The 16,044-nt window shown below is 42.4% G+C and overlaps 1 protein-coding gene across 1 annotated transcript in view; it reads right to left on the bottom strand.

The window, feature by feature from the left end:
• Positions 1-16,044, bottom strand: part of ITFG1 (integrin alpha FG-GAP repeat containing 1) — a 92,523-nt gene that overhangs the window by 17,415 nt on the left and 59,064 nt on the right. The window contains exon 14 of the mRNA XM_015818958.2: positions 15,153-15,231. Within this exon, the coding sequence (XP_015674444.1) occupies positions 15,153-15,231 (79 nt within the window). The remainder of the gene's footprint in view (positions 1-15,152; positions 15,232-16,044) is intronic.

Raw genomic sequence — 16,044 nt, forward strand, 5'->3', positions numbered from 1 at the left:
GTTGTAAGTGGGAGTAAGGCACTATTGCGTAAAAGAGCAAAATGCCCAAAACATCCTCCCCTCTCCCAGCACCTTTTTTTTCCCTGGACTTGCCTGTTTAACGTTAAGACCTACTGTATTATCTCAATAATCGACTTCCATATGCAGAAAGATGTAAACCTGTGTTAGAAAGCAGAACGGCTAAAAAAAAAAAGGAGTTCCCAATTTGGAACTCTTGGAAATCCTCTCTTCCTTCACTTCCAGAAGATGAGGACTAAGTGACAGGCCCGACAATTTCTGCCAGCTGGCAAGTGGAACAAGGTGCAGTGAAGTCTGGCATGTTTAATTCATATTTGGAGCCTTCATTCCGTATTCCAGCATGGTCCAGTGCCCAATTTGATTGACTCCAGATATTCGTGCCAGGTGAAAATTGCAATTATAGCTGCCACAGCAAAGATGAAAAGTTAATATGGAGAAGAGCAATGCAGCTCACAAGCAGAGCAAAATTCTCAAGCATCGGAACGGTGAGCTTTGCGTCTGCTCTCGGAAGAAGAAAAGAGTTCTGCTGTGGAAGCGTCAAAAAAAAAAAAAAGGCTTTCTGAAAGACCAGGAAAATAGGAAGTGCTATTGAATTAGTCTCAGTTGCATTTAGGAGGACACGTAATTATGGGCACAAGAAGAGAACAGGTCAGATCATGCAAGATATTGCTTGTACCTAGTTAGATTATCTGTTCATCTAACTTGATCACTAGCCTGCTGGTAATATGATCTTGGAAAGAAGCCATCTTTTTCCCTTTCAATTCACAGGTGATGTAGACTGAAGGTGGGATCTTCTATACGAGGCCTCTCCAAATTTGGCAACTTTAAGACTGGTGGACTTCAATTTCCAGAATTCCTCAGCTAGCCGGCGCGGGAGTTGAAGTCCGCAAAGTCTTAAAATTGCCAAATTTGGAGACCTCTGTTCTATACAAAGTGTATGTTTTTTGCTTCTCTCCCACAGATACTCTATCCCAGTGATGGCAAACCTTTTAGAGACCGAGTGCCCAAACTGCAACCCAAAACCCACTTATTTATCACCGGGTGCCAGGTGGGCGTGGCCCACTGGGTGGTCGTGGCTGTGGTGGTGGTGGCAGATTGGGTGGGTGTGGCCAAAGTGGGCGTGATCACCTCGATGTTGCTTATGGGGAGGGACGCCTGTGGGGGCCGGGCAGGGTTGGGGGAGATCCAGGGGGTCTCTGGCAGGTAGGGCGGTTGGCAGGAGGCACGTCCTGCTGGGTGAGGCGAGGCAAGGCGAGGGTGCCATTGTCACAGGGCAAGGTGAGGCAGGGGCCGGGGCGGCTGCTGCCTGATACCATCAGCCCCTGCATACAGAGGCTAGTGAGCGCACGCGTGCTGGGATGCATCTGGCCATGTGGGACCTCGGCGAGTTAGTGGGCGGCTGGTTGAAGAGGGACGGTTGCCATCTCCAGGGCATGGCGCGCGTGCCCACAGAGAGGGCTCTGAGTGTCGCCTCTGGCACACGTGCCACAGGTTCGCCATCACTGCTCTATCCACATCCTCCACAAGCATTCATAAGTATTTCAGCTGATTCCACATGGACATTTCTTATATTAATTCAGAACATTCACTCATATAGCAAAACAACTACTACCAAAAAATTCACCAAGACCTTGAAGTATAAGACAACAATCAACTATAAAAATGAAGACAACTCAACTGAGGAGTTTCCACACACAATACAAGTAACAAATAATGCTGAAGAGTGAATTAAAAAAAACCCTTTTCATGGAATGTCTTTGGATATAGGGCGTACAATGAAAGAATTCCACGAAGAGCCATCCGATTATGTGACTCATTGATAAAAGATAAAGGTTTCCCTTATCCAGTCGTGTCCGACTCTGGGGGACGGTGCCCATCTCTATGTCTTAGCTGAGGGAGCCAGTGTTGTTCAAAGACATCTCCACGGTCATGTGGCCAGCACGACATCATGCCGCAGCGCAAAGTGTGCGGTGAAACATGGAACTCTGCTACCTTCCCACCGAAGTGGTACCTATTTATCTACTCGCACTGTCATGCTTTAAAACTGGTAGGTGGGCAGGAGCAAAAATGGGAGCTTGCTCCATCATGCGGTGCTCAGGTCTCAAACCCAGTGTCATGGTTCCGACAGATGAAATTCGTCAAAGAACTTCGAGGCATTGTTTACCTTAAAGAATCTTTATTGGAGTAGCATAGCTTCGGCACTAACATAGTTGAAGCCAAAAACTGGATTCCCCTCCCCTGAGCACATAGTATCAAAACACAATTCCCTCCTCCAATTAACAGTCATAAATCACATTCTCCAATTAGCTTGAAATGCAGGCTTTCCCTCCTGTTCTGCAACCTGCCAATTCTTATCATCTCTTATTTCAAGATCTGAATTCACACACTAGTACAATATTGTTATGTCTAACTAATTCCCACCACATTCTGCCTCCTCCCCCAGCATCATCTAATTCTAAGAGTAAAGCATAAGAAAGAAAAAGGCTGCATCTTCATATGTTGTCAAAGCAAGAACCTCCAATGTTAGCAGTGTTGACACCCGGGCTGTCAGCTTTTCAGCTGATAAGCTCAGCTTTTTAACTGCTCACGCCAGGCGCACGGGGTTCGCGGTGACATTGGCTGCCCCTCCCGCCCCATCTTGAAACACGGACCAAGGAGTCTAACACACGCACGAGTCAGAGGCTGCAGACGAAAGCTCGTGGCGCAATGAAGGTGAGGGCTGGCTCATTGATATCTATATTAAACAAATCCAATAAGAACGTCATTACTCCTAGACTGTGGTTTTTCAAGACCTTACGAAATATCATGGCTCTGATGACTCTCTACCAAGTCTCTCCTTTATGTCTAAAACACAATTATTATTCTGTGACCAAACGTATTTCTGAAATGAGGGAATGCATGCACGCACGTACAGACACAAGTACACAATCAATTTTGGGTGTGATAAAACTCTCCAATGATTTTCTACATGGCTACTTCTGCTACAGAGGAAGACAGAATCCTTTGAGATAGTCAGGAAATTATTTTCCTCAACGTTGCACTGGAGACCAGCGACCTGCAAGCCCAAACCGTATATAAATCGAGGGAGTGCGACGTTCACAGTATCCTACATCACACCTTGCTCTAACTTACCGTAGACATTACAGCCTTGCACCACTTCTCTAGGACAGGTCTGGGACTGATCAAATAGTATAAGCAGCCTCATTTCCATCAAAAACGTGGGCAGCAAACGATTGCCACCAATGCTCTGGGAGTCATTGCAATCGAAGGAGCTAAGTGGGAAGATTGGGTAGAAGTAGGACAGTCAGCAGCATAGTGATTTACCGCTATAGGAAACTCGCATCATGTAGCCATGTTCTTACTTGGGTAGATTAAGTTCCTATATTCAGGGTCTTCTGATTGGCCAGGGGTCCTGATGGGGAGGTCCCAATCTGGACATGACTAGCAGAACAGAAGACCTCATCTTCACGCCATTTGCGCATTGGTCTTTTGTATCCATGTTCCACCTTTCTAATGTTGTTCATTTTAATGTCTTAATTTTTAATCCCTAATGTTTTTTTTAGCCTTCAATTGTTTTATATTGCTATTTTTGACATGCGTAAGCCGCCCGGGGTTGCTTGATCGTGAGATGGGCAGCATATGCATTTAATAAATAAATAAAATATGCTAGCTCTTCCTCCCTACCTCAATAGCAATAGCACTCAAGACTTATACACCGCTTCATAATTCTTTACAGCACTCTCTACGTGGCTTACAGAGTCAGCATCTTGCCCCCAACAATCTGGCTCATTTTACCGACCCTCAGAAGGATGGAAAGCTAAGTCAACCCTGAGCTGATCAGGATCGAATTCCTGGCTGTGGGCAGAGTTAGTCTGCAATACTGCATTCTAACCACTGCACTACCAGGACTCAAGTGCTTAAAAGGTGTTCCTTTGCTTTAAAAAACAGCAGTTTTCAACCATGCGATGTTTCTTTACAAGAAGGAATGACTAAGATTGAAATAAGGAAGGATGTCAAGTCTTCAGTAGATCTTAATCTCTTTTCCCTTCCAGAATCCTGTTGCATGCCTTGCTCCAAAACTGTGATGCGAGCCCAGCTATTACACTTTATTGTCTATCGTGTGATGAGCATCCAAATCACCAAGCACTGAATGAGCATCTAATGGCATAAACAAACAGCCTAATGAAAGGATGTCAAATATCCAAAGGAACAACTAATTTACAATTATATTAGAGGATTTATACTCGGATCTTGCAAACTCTAGCTTTGTTTTATGGCATATGATAAATTCATGGCTTACATTATGAAAAGATTCAGTCATCCTTTGCTGTTTAATAACAGCATGCCTTGAAATCCTGTGGCTGGGATAAGAGCAATTTGTTTGGAATAACAAGCTTCTGCCACAGAAAAAATATGCACGCAGAAACATACACCAGCCGAGGCAAGTTAAAAAAAAATAAACAAATTTAGAACATTAAGGAAAGAACTAACATAATAAGCTGTTCCTGGTTTTTTTTTTTTCCTTGCTTCAACGCTGCCAAGCTATTCAGAGTTGGCTTGTCAAAAAAAACTAAAGAGCAATTAATAAATGACAGAGTTTAATTAGATCTAAAATTATATTCAGTTCTCTAGTGGATAGCCATCCTGTATGTTGAAAGCTTTTGAAATGGTCCGTGTGTACCAAAAGAACAGAGAATTGATATCAAATGGAGAAATAATTCATGATAAACAGCAATTCATGAACAGTTTCCTGATAAATTTCGGGATAACAGAACAGAATCTGTTTGCTAGGATCATCTTCTATGATGGATTGTTTTAACCTTCCCAATTTAGCCTACAGGGCTAAGCTTTCCTTTTGGTTTTTGATCTCATTACTAACGAGAAGGGGTGCGCAAATTCTTCAGGAGGTCCTCTGCAGCATCTGAAAATGCTTACAAAACTCCTGTCTTCAAATCATTAAAACTCTCTTCCCAGTAATCAAACAGGTATGTCTAGTTTAATGAAGAGAAGGATGATGGGGGACAGGATAGCTGTGTTCCAGTATCTCAGGGGCTGCCACAAAGAAGAGGGAGTCAAGCTCTTCTCCAAAGCGCCTGAAGGCAGGACAAGAAGCCACGGGTGGAAACTAATCGAGGAGAGAAGCAACCTAGAACTAAGGAGAAACTTCCTGACAGTTAGAACAATTAACCAGTGGAACAACCTGCCTCCAGAAGCAGTGAATGCTCCAACACTGGAAGTTTTAAAGAAGAGACTGGACAGCCATCTGTCCAAAATGGTGTAGGGTTTCCTGCCTGAGCAGGGGGTTGGACTCGATGACCTCCAAGGTCCCTTCCAACTTTATTAATAATAATAATAATAATAATAATAATAATAATAATAATAATAATAATAATAATAATAATAATAATAATAATAATAATAATAATAATAATAATAATAATAATTATTATTAGTTGTTTAGCTTATGAAGACTGGAAAAAGATATGGCTGCTTTAATGGTCTGAAAAAAACATATTTTGCAAGACATTTTCTCCAAGAGATATTTACAGCTCGACACTACCACCCAAGTTTGACCAGGAGCTACTGCAAGCTGATGCCATTAAAAAGTAAACAAAAACAGATCAAAAGCAAAATTAAAACTTTTTAATAAAAAGGGGCCTCCTAAAAAAAAAAAAAACTCAAGAAGGAGGCGAATCCCTTCAATATAGCAAGTTCTGTATTCCAAAGTCTCCTACCAGGGCAGCACTTTGACAGCTGTGGACAAACTCAGATGATTCCATTGACTTTGTTGGGTTTTTTTTTTGTGAAGAGCAAGGAGAGGCTTACAATGCCAAAGAGATTGATACTTTTCCAGATGTTACCATTAGGCAACATCTGGTTCCTTAAACCTGTTGTGCATGAACATTGTGGGAAGGTATTAATTTTACCCTTCCAAACATTAAAACTCACCACCGGCACCTAACTGCTATCAAATGCCAACAGTCAATGGTGGCGAACCTATGGCACGGGTGCCAGTGGCGGCACTCGGAGCCCTTTCTGTAGGCACACGTGCCTTGCCTCCCCCTGTGACCCCCTCCTCTCCAGCAGCCCCCCTGGAGGAGAGTCACCCCCGAACGTGGCCCACACGGAGCAGTGCAGTCAAGGACATGGTAGCCAGGCAACGTAGACAAGACTCTGCCCTCATCATGCAGTTGATGCTGCAGGGCACGGACAGAGGGTGTGGCCGCCATAGTGCTGCTGGGCTGCCTGGGCGATCTGCGGCGGGGTGTGGAGGCGGTGAGTGGTCCTGTGGGCAGGCGGGGTGGGGGATGGGGGGCAGAGCGGGGGCGGGGCAGGGGGTGGAGCAGGGGCGGGGTCAGTTTTTGGGCACTCAGTCTCTAAAAGGTTTGCCATTACTGGTCTAACCAATAAGCTGCAGCCATTCTGCTGCGTCTTCCCCAACAAGCTGGTGGAGTGGTTAGGGTTTTCTTGTGGGGGAAAAAAATCAATCTGGGTAGGGAAAATGGCTCTCGGGCTCCTAATTGTGCATTTACAACAGCCTCCCAGTCACATGTTGAAGTTTGCGTCTACTCTCTGACCTCTCTCAGAGGTGACCGGAGCTGCTGCCAATGCAAGCCGACTGGGGCTCATCACCATGCCAGCTTATTATTAAGTAAAAAGAAAGCAGCTGTGCAAATTTCCATTTCCCATTTTCAAGTTTCACAGTGCCGACACTGTCAATTAAGGAGAAAGCCACCAATGCAAAAAAAAAATAAAAATGAAATAAAATTAAAAAAATATATACGCTCCCATTGATTAGGGAGACGGTAACCTAAACCAAAGCCACGTTCCCCCGGAGCAGATCCGAACGTGAAGCAGCGCGAAGCGCAGCGTCACGCGGCACTTTGTGGAGAGCAATCGAGCGAGACGGCGGGACAGCACGGGCCAAGAAGCCAACCGAGGAAATTAATTGACGAAGCCACAGGTCAAGAAAAACAAGGGTCAGGAGATGACAAGGCTGGCTGAGAAGGAACTACTGGTAAAATATCAATGTGTGAGACTGCAAAATTCAGCTTTAAGCCTGAAGGGTTGATACTGAGGTTGAAGGACAGAACTCTTTGCTCATCTCTCTTTGAAGGAAAATGGAAGAGGGATACATGTGTTGTCCTCTTTCGTCATCCCCCGTAGGATCAGGTAGAAAACACCTTTCAGTGGTGGTCTGCCTTAATGGAGGGGGGCACTGCGTCCTCCTTTTTAGAAACCAGTGAGCAGCCCCCCCGCCATGCTGTACAGGTAGACCTTGACTTAACAACCACAATTGAGCCCAAAACATCCCTTGTTAAGGGAGACAGTTGTTAAGCGAATGTTGCCCCATTTTTACAACCTTTCTTGCCGCAGTTGTTAAGGGAAGCATGCGGTTGTTAAGTTAACAACACAGTGGTTAAGTAAATCTGGCTTCCTCATTGACTGTGCTTGTCAGAAGATCGCAAAAGGTGATCACATGACCCTGGGACACTGCAACCGCCATTAGTACATGTGTCAAGTGTCCGAATTTTGATCATGTGACCATGGAAGGTGTTGCAACGGTCAGTCGTAAGTGTGTAAAAAGGTCGTATGTTATTTTTTTTCTGTAACTTCAAACTGTCACTAAATGAACTGCTGTAAGTTGAGAACTACCTGTACTTGTTCCCTCCTCTCTTTAGCCTTCAATTCTGGATCTCACCACCTTTTAAGGTTTACCAACGTCTACTTCTTCTGCTGGTCCTTGTGTCTTTCTATCTACTCTAGCTGAGAGGTCCCCAACCCCCGGTCTGTGGACTGGCACCGGGCCACGGCATGCCAGAAATCGGGCCGTGCAAACAAGCAAAGCCCCATCCGTGGGATGCAGGCAGCACATGAAACCACGCCCCCTCTGGTCCATGGAAAAAGCTCTCCCCATGGAACTGGTCCCTGGTGTCTAAAAGGTTGGGGGCCTCTGCTCTAGCTGATATCTAATGCTTCCTTTTCTGTGTCTCCACTACCTTCTTCAAGTGACTTCCCATTACCCCTTCCCGACTGTCTTCTGCCTCTTTTATTATTTTTTAAACACTCCTTATTCTTGCCAGAAGCAAGATGCACTGTATCCGCTCAAGCGACAGAAACGTGATTCCGATGACACTTTTTTTTTGTAAAATCCAAGGGGCTGACACCACAAGTTTTTAGGTGCAAAAGCAGCCCTTCTGTCTGAAAATGTCCTCGGAACCAGAGCGCAGGCTGAAACTGGATTCCTGCTTCCTTGCTGGATCTCCAGCAATCTGTCCCTGTCCTCTTCCAGAGGCAGTTCCCCAAATGGGAAAAGTCCAGGAATCACTCACTGTTCCCTACTCATCTATGTTATAAAGGTTTTTATTGAGTTTCATTGGGTTAGGGATGGGAGAGGATCAGGATTAAGGTTCAGGGTAGGGTTAAGATCGGGATTGGGATTAGGGCAGGATTGGGAACAACAGTGTTCCAATATCTCAGGGGCTGCCACAAAGAAGAGGGAGTCAAGCTATTCTCCAAGGCGCCTGAAGGCAGGACGAGAAGCAACGGGTGGAAACTGATCAAGGAGAGAAGCAACTTAGAACTAAGGAGAAACTTCCTGACAGTTAGAACAATTAACCAATGGAACAACCTGCCTCCAGAAGTGGCGAATGCTCCAACACTGGAAGTTTTTAAGAAGAGACTGGACAGCCGTTTGTCTGAAATGGTGTAGGGTTCCTGCCTGGGCAGGGGGTTGGACTCGATGACCTCCAAGGTCCCTTCCAACTTTATTATTATTATTATTAACATTGGGGTTACCCCTCAATAATATTTTCAAGCTTTAGCAAACAGACTATTCTCTACTCATCTAGACCCCTTTAGGTTGAGTTAAGCCGAGCCATGCTGTTTTCATACCCTGCCTTCTCAAGTGGTAACAGAAAGAGGGCATTCACAAGATCACCCTTAGGCGCTGCAATCTGGTGACAGGTTGAAATGCCCCAATCTTCCAGCTGCAAACATGATTTACATAAGCATATTAGCAAAACTGCCTAAACAATTAATAGGTCATTGACATGGAAAGCGTAGATTGTAACTTCAAGGCTCCAAGACAGCACTAAATAATCGTGGCATTCCTAACCGTATGCCAGTGAGGAAAGACTACAAAATGCTAGCTCAGCTTTAGGTGAAGGGCCAGGCAGCTAAGGAAGGTTAAAAAATTGCCATGAAGAACAAAGGCTCTGTGATAAGTCGGTCGGTCATCAAGTCTCCTTCCAACGTGGACATAAAGAGCAATGAATTAAGAAGAAAAATGACCCAGGTGCTAAGGACAGAAATATCCTTTTGTGCCCTTTCATGTCTATCAGGGGTTAATAGGGAGCAGAGTGTAATGATGATTAGTCATCTCTCTGTAAACATGATAGGGGGAAAAAAAAGTCTTAAAAGACTGCACCACTGGAGCAAGCAAAGGGAAAAGATTCTCAAAGAAGCAGTTGGGGACTTGATGCCACAGCCTTCTTTAAGACAATTTTTTTTTTGAGAATCAGATAAGCCTTAAATACACAGAAGCACACATATCCCTATTTCGGTAGCATTTTTTTTTCATTTGGTAAATTTGCAAGCCGCAATGGAGGCAAAAGACGTCGAGTTTGTGGAACAGAATAATTAACTGCATTTTATTTTGTGGAAAAGAGGCAAGGAAGTGATGGTATGAATCAGGGGCGTCCAACCATGGCAACTTTAAGACCTGGGGACTTCAACTCCCAGAATCCCCGTGGCTGGGGAAATTTGGGAAGTTAAGTCCCCAAGTCTTAATGTTGCCAAAGTTGAACACCCCTAGTAATTAAAGGACTTCCTCTGCAGATCCAATTGTCCTCATGAGTGTTGGACCCAGACAGGGACCATATGAATAAAGAAATTAAGAACACATTTAAGCAATTTACAGGATCTGCATTTGAACCCTTTTGAGTTAGGAGAGAACGAAACTCTTTTCTGGCTTAATCTCACGGAAACTCCCAATTTCAACGTTGTTGGAAACCAGCTGGCAAAAGCTTTCAGGGACTGTACCAGCTCCTTATGGACATGAAGCATAATTTGGAACATGAAATAGAGCAGAACAACACATATTGGGATGCGGCAATAGAATGTACAAGGTACACAGAGCCAGACCTATTTTTTGTTGCTGTTGTTGTTCTCTTTCTGCAGTAAAGGCTTCTGAACATAAAGGAGAGAATTTTCGAGACGCAAGTGAACGACTGGAGCTTAAAAGACATTCTCAGTGTTTTCTTGTGTACATGCAGTATCTGAGGTTCTCTTTCCCAGTATTTTATTAATGAAAGCACTTTGATTGTGGTGATGGTGTGACGAAGGCCAGGGACAATAATAATAATAATAATGATAATGATAAAGTTGGAAGGGACCTTGGAGGTCATCTAGTCCAACCTTCTGCTCAGGCAGGAAACCCTATACCATTTCAGACAAATGGCTGTCCAGTCTCTTCATAAAAACTTCCAATGTTGGAGCATTCACCGCTTCTGGAGGCAGGTTGTTCCACTGGTGAATTGTTCTAACTGTCAGGAAGTTTCTCCTTAGTTCTAGGTTGTTTCTCTCCTTGATTAGTTTCCATCCGTTTCTTCTCGTCCTGCCCTCTGGTGCTTTGGAGAATAGCTTGACTCCCTCTTCTTTGGGGCAGCCCCTGAGATACTGGAACACTGCTATCATGTCCCCCCTCGTCCTTCTCTTCGTTAAACTAGACATACCCAATTCCAGCAACTCTGGCATTTTTCCCGTCAGAGGTACCAACTTGTTCTTGTGAATTAAAGGTTTTGGCCTGTTCAGTTTGGCAAAGAGATGATCTTCGGCTATTTCAATCGTTACTGAGACAAATCTTGCCAAGGCTGGCAAAGCTAGCTTAAATGCAATAATTTGCCTATTTTTTCTTCTTCTCAAGATAAGGGCATATGGACTGGGGCTGCATAGCCATGAGCATTTCCCAAAACTCTGATGTGTGGTATCTGCGGACGTCCCATCACTGTTACCGAATGGTAATTTTTAATGTGACAAAAGGGCAAAGTCATTATACACACGACTGAACAGTAATCATACTGACTGTATTTAATCTTAATTGAGCGTAAATTTAAATACAATCAAAGAACGTGCATTTCTTGGGCCCCACATTCTTGAACCGCAGCCTGCAAGACGCTATTCAGAGACCAAGACTAATCCTCAGCTTAGAAAACGCGGAATATTTCAGACTAAATTGCAGCTGGAGATGTTTAATTGTAATATACCAATAAAAATCATACTGGATTGCTATTAAAAAAAGTGCAAAAATCCATAGGGTACTTCGGCTTTAAACATAAAAGAATCTATGGGATAACACTAAAGTTTAAGCCTATAAAATGTGGAAAGGCACAGATGGCCTGTGGTTTTAATAAGTAATGAATATATGCATAAAATCTACAGCTAATGTATTAGAACTCAGGCAGTGTTGTTGATCAGACAATTAGTTGTCACTTTTTAGGGCAGCGGTTAAGAACAACTGAAGTAAGATACATGAAAAATTCAGAATATTCAAAAGCACCAAATGTATACGCCAACAATTATGTTTATTCCTGTACTGTATCGCTTGAAGGAGAATGATGAACTAATTTCATCCCTGTGTTCTCTTGTATTTTTTTTAAAGTTTTTTATTTATAATACAGTTAAAAAAAGAAAATATTGGGCATGACGTAAGTTCCTTCCCTTATAAGCTAGAGGGTCTGTCTATTACCTTAAATTTTTAGGAGCTGTCAGGGGCTAATCTAATAACTGCTGTTTTCATCATATGTTTGACTGCAGAGTGGGGAAAAAAAAACAGCGCTGAATTTTATCGCCCAAGAAGCAACTATGATATTGCTTGCAACAACAGGCTATTAATATTTAAAATCCAACTTCTCAAAGCCATCCATATTTATTCATCATAAGGCCTTAATTTGGGGTTGAATTCAGGAGAAGCCCCACTTATCTCTCCTCCGACCTGCATTTGCAATTTGTACCGTTAACATCATCCACTTCTTCAAAGGCCCGTTTTGCAGATCTTACGTGTTGCAACCGTTACTGTACAAGTCAAACATGGTAAGGTGTCCTTAAGACCACACAGAGATTGGGAAATGTCCTTTTGATGAACAAACTGGACTGTTAGTAAAGGTGACTAGTTATTCTCTATAGTCACTAGAGGAGGATCAGAGTCCTACAAAGTGACATACGTTCTCCTAGATTAAGGGTTGTCCAACTTTGGCAACTTTTAAGACGTGTGGACTTCAGCTCCCAGAATTCCTTTGGCTAGGGAATTAATATAAATCCTTAATGTTGCCAAGGTTGGACACCTCTGTCTTAGATGGAATTCTCATGGATCATGGGTCTTCACAGCCTTATACTGATTGGGCTGCAGAAGATCTCTCCTATTGGGACAAAAGCAATTCTGTGAATTCATGGTTAAGATGAGCAATTCTCTTTTCTGATACACAATCTGATTTTGGCTAAAACTGAGAGAAATGTGGACATTAGGAAATACATGGATTTTTAAACTGCTTAAAAAGGAAACAGTTTTTTCAGATTTTACTTTAGAAAAATGATCTATGATTTATTGTGCCTACCTAATATTTAGACCAAGATTCTTGAATAAATCATGTCTTTCCCCCCACCTTTTCTTTTGCAATTCAGTCTGTTCTGAAATGCTCATATTTCTGTCATACAACCTAAATCTCTGGAGTCTGATCAAAAGCCTTCTTTCCCACATATACAGAGTCGTTCTAGCCCAGATGAATGCACATTTGGCTATTCAATAATTTTGAGTATTTTAGAAACCACACAGTCATGACTCATATTTCTGATTTCTTGATGTTGAATTAGGTGCAGAACTGGAGAAATGTTAGAGAGACCTCTCCAGGGTTTGTTTGTTTTCAGTTTTAATTTACTTACTTGCTTAACTTTATTGTGGTCATTAACCAGTTGAAGACAATTGGCATTCTAATATTTAAAATATCCAAAACTAAATTGACAATATCGGGACAGTTTTAAAAAATGTACAGACAAAAGAAAAATTGGCTGCAAGACAGTATTGCATTAGAATATGTTGAACAGGCTTGCTTAGGCTACACATATACAACAACAAGAAATTAAAATTAACAAGCTGGATAATATAACTTGAAACAGCAGCATAAAATACAAATACTATACAGATGCTAACCGGTCAGGTATCTTCCTAGCGAATTTAAATTTGGGTAGTTCTAGTTTTTTACTGCTTTTATTCTTTTGCACTATTTGTAGTATTTTATTTGTAATAGGTTTTTTTGAATTGTAAGTCATTGACTGAGATGGGTGGCTACTGAAATTGAATAAATATATTACACATATGTGTGTGTGTGTATGTCTCTCTCTCTCTTTCCACACACACACACAATGCCTCTCACATATTCATGCATATATATTCATAAATAAAACAACAAAATTATCCAAAAGGATTTAAGAATTATAAACTTCTCTTCAGATAAATGTCCTATAATAGCTGACATAGCACGTTCACCCCAATGGTTAATGCTGAGCCTCAGTCATTTCTGGCTATCCATATCGGGCAGGTTCAATTGCTCTTAATTATTTTTTGCCTGGTTTGCCACCACGCAAAACCTGGCAACCTTGTGTGCTATTTCAGGATTGATGTCAGCAAGTAGAAATTATTTATACTTCACTTTTAATTTATTACAATCAAAGATCAGCCAATTAAGAAAACCTCTTGGGAAGATCTTTCCTTTTTTGAAGGACCTGCACCAAAATAGCAAAAGTCTACATTGAATAATCATAATAATCATAATAAAAAGACTGGAATAGCCAAAGTTTCCCCTTATTGATCGTGCTGGCCATTGGCCTGGGTTAGCCTATAAATGTCAAATCCCTGGAAATTTAGTTGAGCTCATTTTCCAGGGAAAAGAATGCTTTAGAGACTCAGCCTTCGTTAGGATTTATATTTCTCTCTGTCCTTCTATCAAGGGACAGGTTTTTTCTTACCATCTGTGCACTAAAAATATTTTAATTTATTAAAAGCCCAGATGATTATAAAACCAGCCAGACTGACAGTTGTCCTGCTGAGATCCAGTCTGTTACCAGTTTGGAGTGGTTGAATACGGTATACGAAATGCTTATTATAATCTCCTTAATTATATGGGTACCTGCAGCCAACTGCTCCACAACACTGTATGTGATCGTGGTGCTAGCTCCCCCAAAATATTAAAAATATGCAAGCCTGGGAAAGTGCTGACTCTATTATTATTCATTAGCAGTAGGAAAAAAAAAAAACAGGGAAAAATATACGGCTGCATAAATAGATCCAATGAGTGCAATTAAGCCCCAAGTAAGGTCACAATGCATTTATTTAAAGCTGCATTAATTCTGTGCTCCCTGCCCTTAAGAGGAAGTCAACAGCAATGATCTTTTATCTTTCTTTTTTTTAGAAAAGCCTTTACCTATTCCCCCTCCCCCTTTTTTTAAAAAAAAATAAATGCATTTCATTTCCCCAACTTTTAGAGCAGTGGTTCTCAACCTTTTAAATGCCGCGACCCCAACCGGTCGTAAGTCGAGGACTAAACCGGTCGTAAGTCGAGGACTAAACCGGTCATAAGTCGAGGACTACCCAACTGGTCGTAAGTCGAGGACTTTCCCTGCCCGGGAGCGCCACGAATGCGTGGTTCCGCCCCCTGCGCCGGCCGAGGCGTAGCTGGCAAGCGGCAGAGACGGAGCAGGCCGACCACCAGCTAGCCCAGCCCAAGGGAGGTAAGGCACCCGCCGGAAAAGGGGGGAAAATGGCGGACAAAAAAAATGGCGGACAGCCTTGCTTGGCGACCCCCGTGAAATGGTCGATCGACCCCAAATGGGGTCCCGACCCACAGGTTGAGAACCACTGTTTTAGAGGATATTCTTATTACCTGGCTAGGAATATTCAGGACTTATCACTGCTTTTAACTCTTAACCACGTTCAGGATCCCTTGCAATCCCAAAGTCTAACGTTAGTGAGGGGTCATCTCTAAAGCAGGCAAATCTGTATTTGTGTTGTACAGTACCTGATATATGGAGGATCAGTACTTTGAAAAACCAAGGCCACAGTCAACAGAAAGTAATCTTACCTGAACCATTTTTCAAGTGTCCATTTGCATCTACAGTTGTATATCTAATATAAGGTCCTGGCTGATTCACACCAAAGGGCTGAAAGATAAGAGACATTGCATTATTTCCCTTCCTGGTCCTAAAAATTGGCACAAGAAACAATCATTCTCAATATCTTCCTCAAAACGGATTCCTTTTGTTGTTCGCAGTGTTTTTTTCCCCACGATTAGAAGAACAGAGTAGGTAGCTATTCTCCACCCATCTAAAATGAACTATACAGTTCCAGAATTATGTTTGTTAGGAATAACAGGAGCTAATTACAAGAAAGATTGCAGATATCTAATACTACACATATTAACCGCAACAAGAATTGTATTTGCCCGACATTGGAAAAATGAAAATTTACCAACTGAAGAAGTACTAATTAAGAAAATCCTAGAGTGTGCAGAAATGGATAGATTGACTTTAAAGATAAAAGAGAAAGAAGACTCCGTGTACTTTAGAACATGGGATAATTTTTATCAATGGCTAGAAAAAAGAGTCAGAGAGAAAGGAATGTGATATGTAATATATCTATATATATTTAGTAAGAAGAAGGCTATTGAGTGATGAATTAACCTATTGTTTATGATAGTGCTGTTGTAAGCACGAACGGTCATTAAACAAATGGCTGCAAGTCAAAAACTACCAGCACACATCTTCCAGCTTGTCTCTGGATAGGACTGGCTATAACAGCGATGGCGAACCTTTTAGAGACCGAGTGCCCAAACTGCAACCCAAAACCCACTTATGTATCGTCGGGTGCCGGGTAGGCGTGGCCCATTGGATGGGCGTGGCTGCGGTGGTAACGGCAGACTGGGTGGGACTAAAAAGTTCAATCAATCAATTCCAGCTTTGCGAGATCTTTTTTTT

This window comes from Protobothrops mucrosquamatus, unplaced genomic scaffold, assembly GCF_001527695.2.
Source record: "Protobothrops mucrosquamatus isolate PMUCROS unplaced genomic scaffold, P.Mucros_1.0 scaffold827, whole genome shotgun sequence".
Lineage (NCBI taxonomy): Eukaryota > Metazoa > Chordata > Lepidosauria > Squamata > Viperidae > Protobothrops > Protobothrops mucrosquamatus.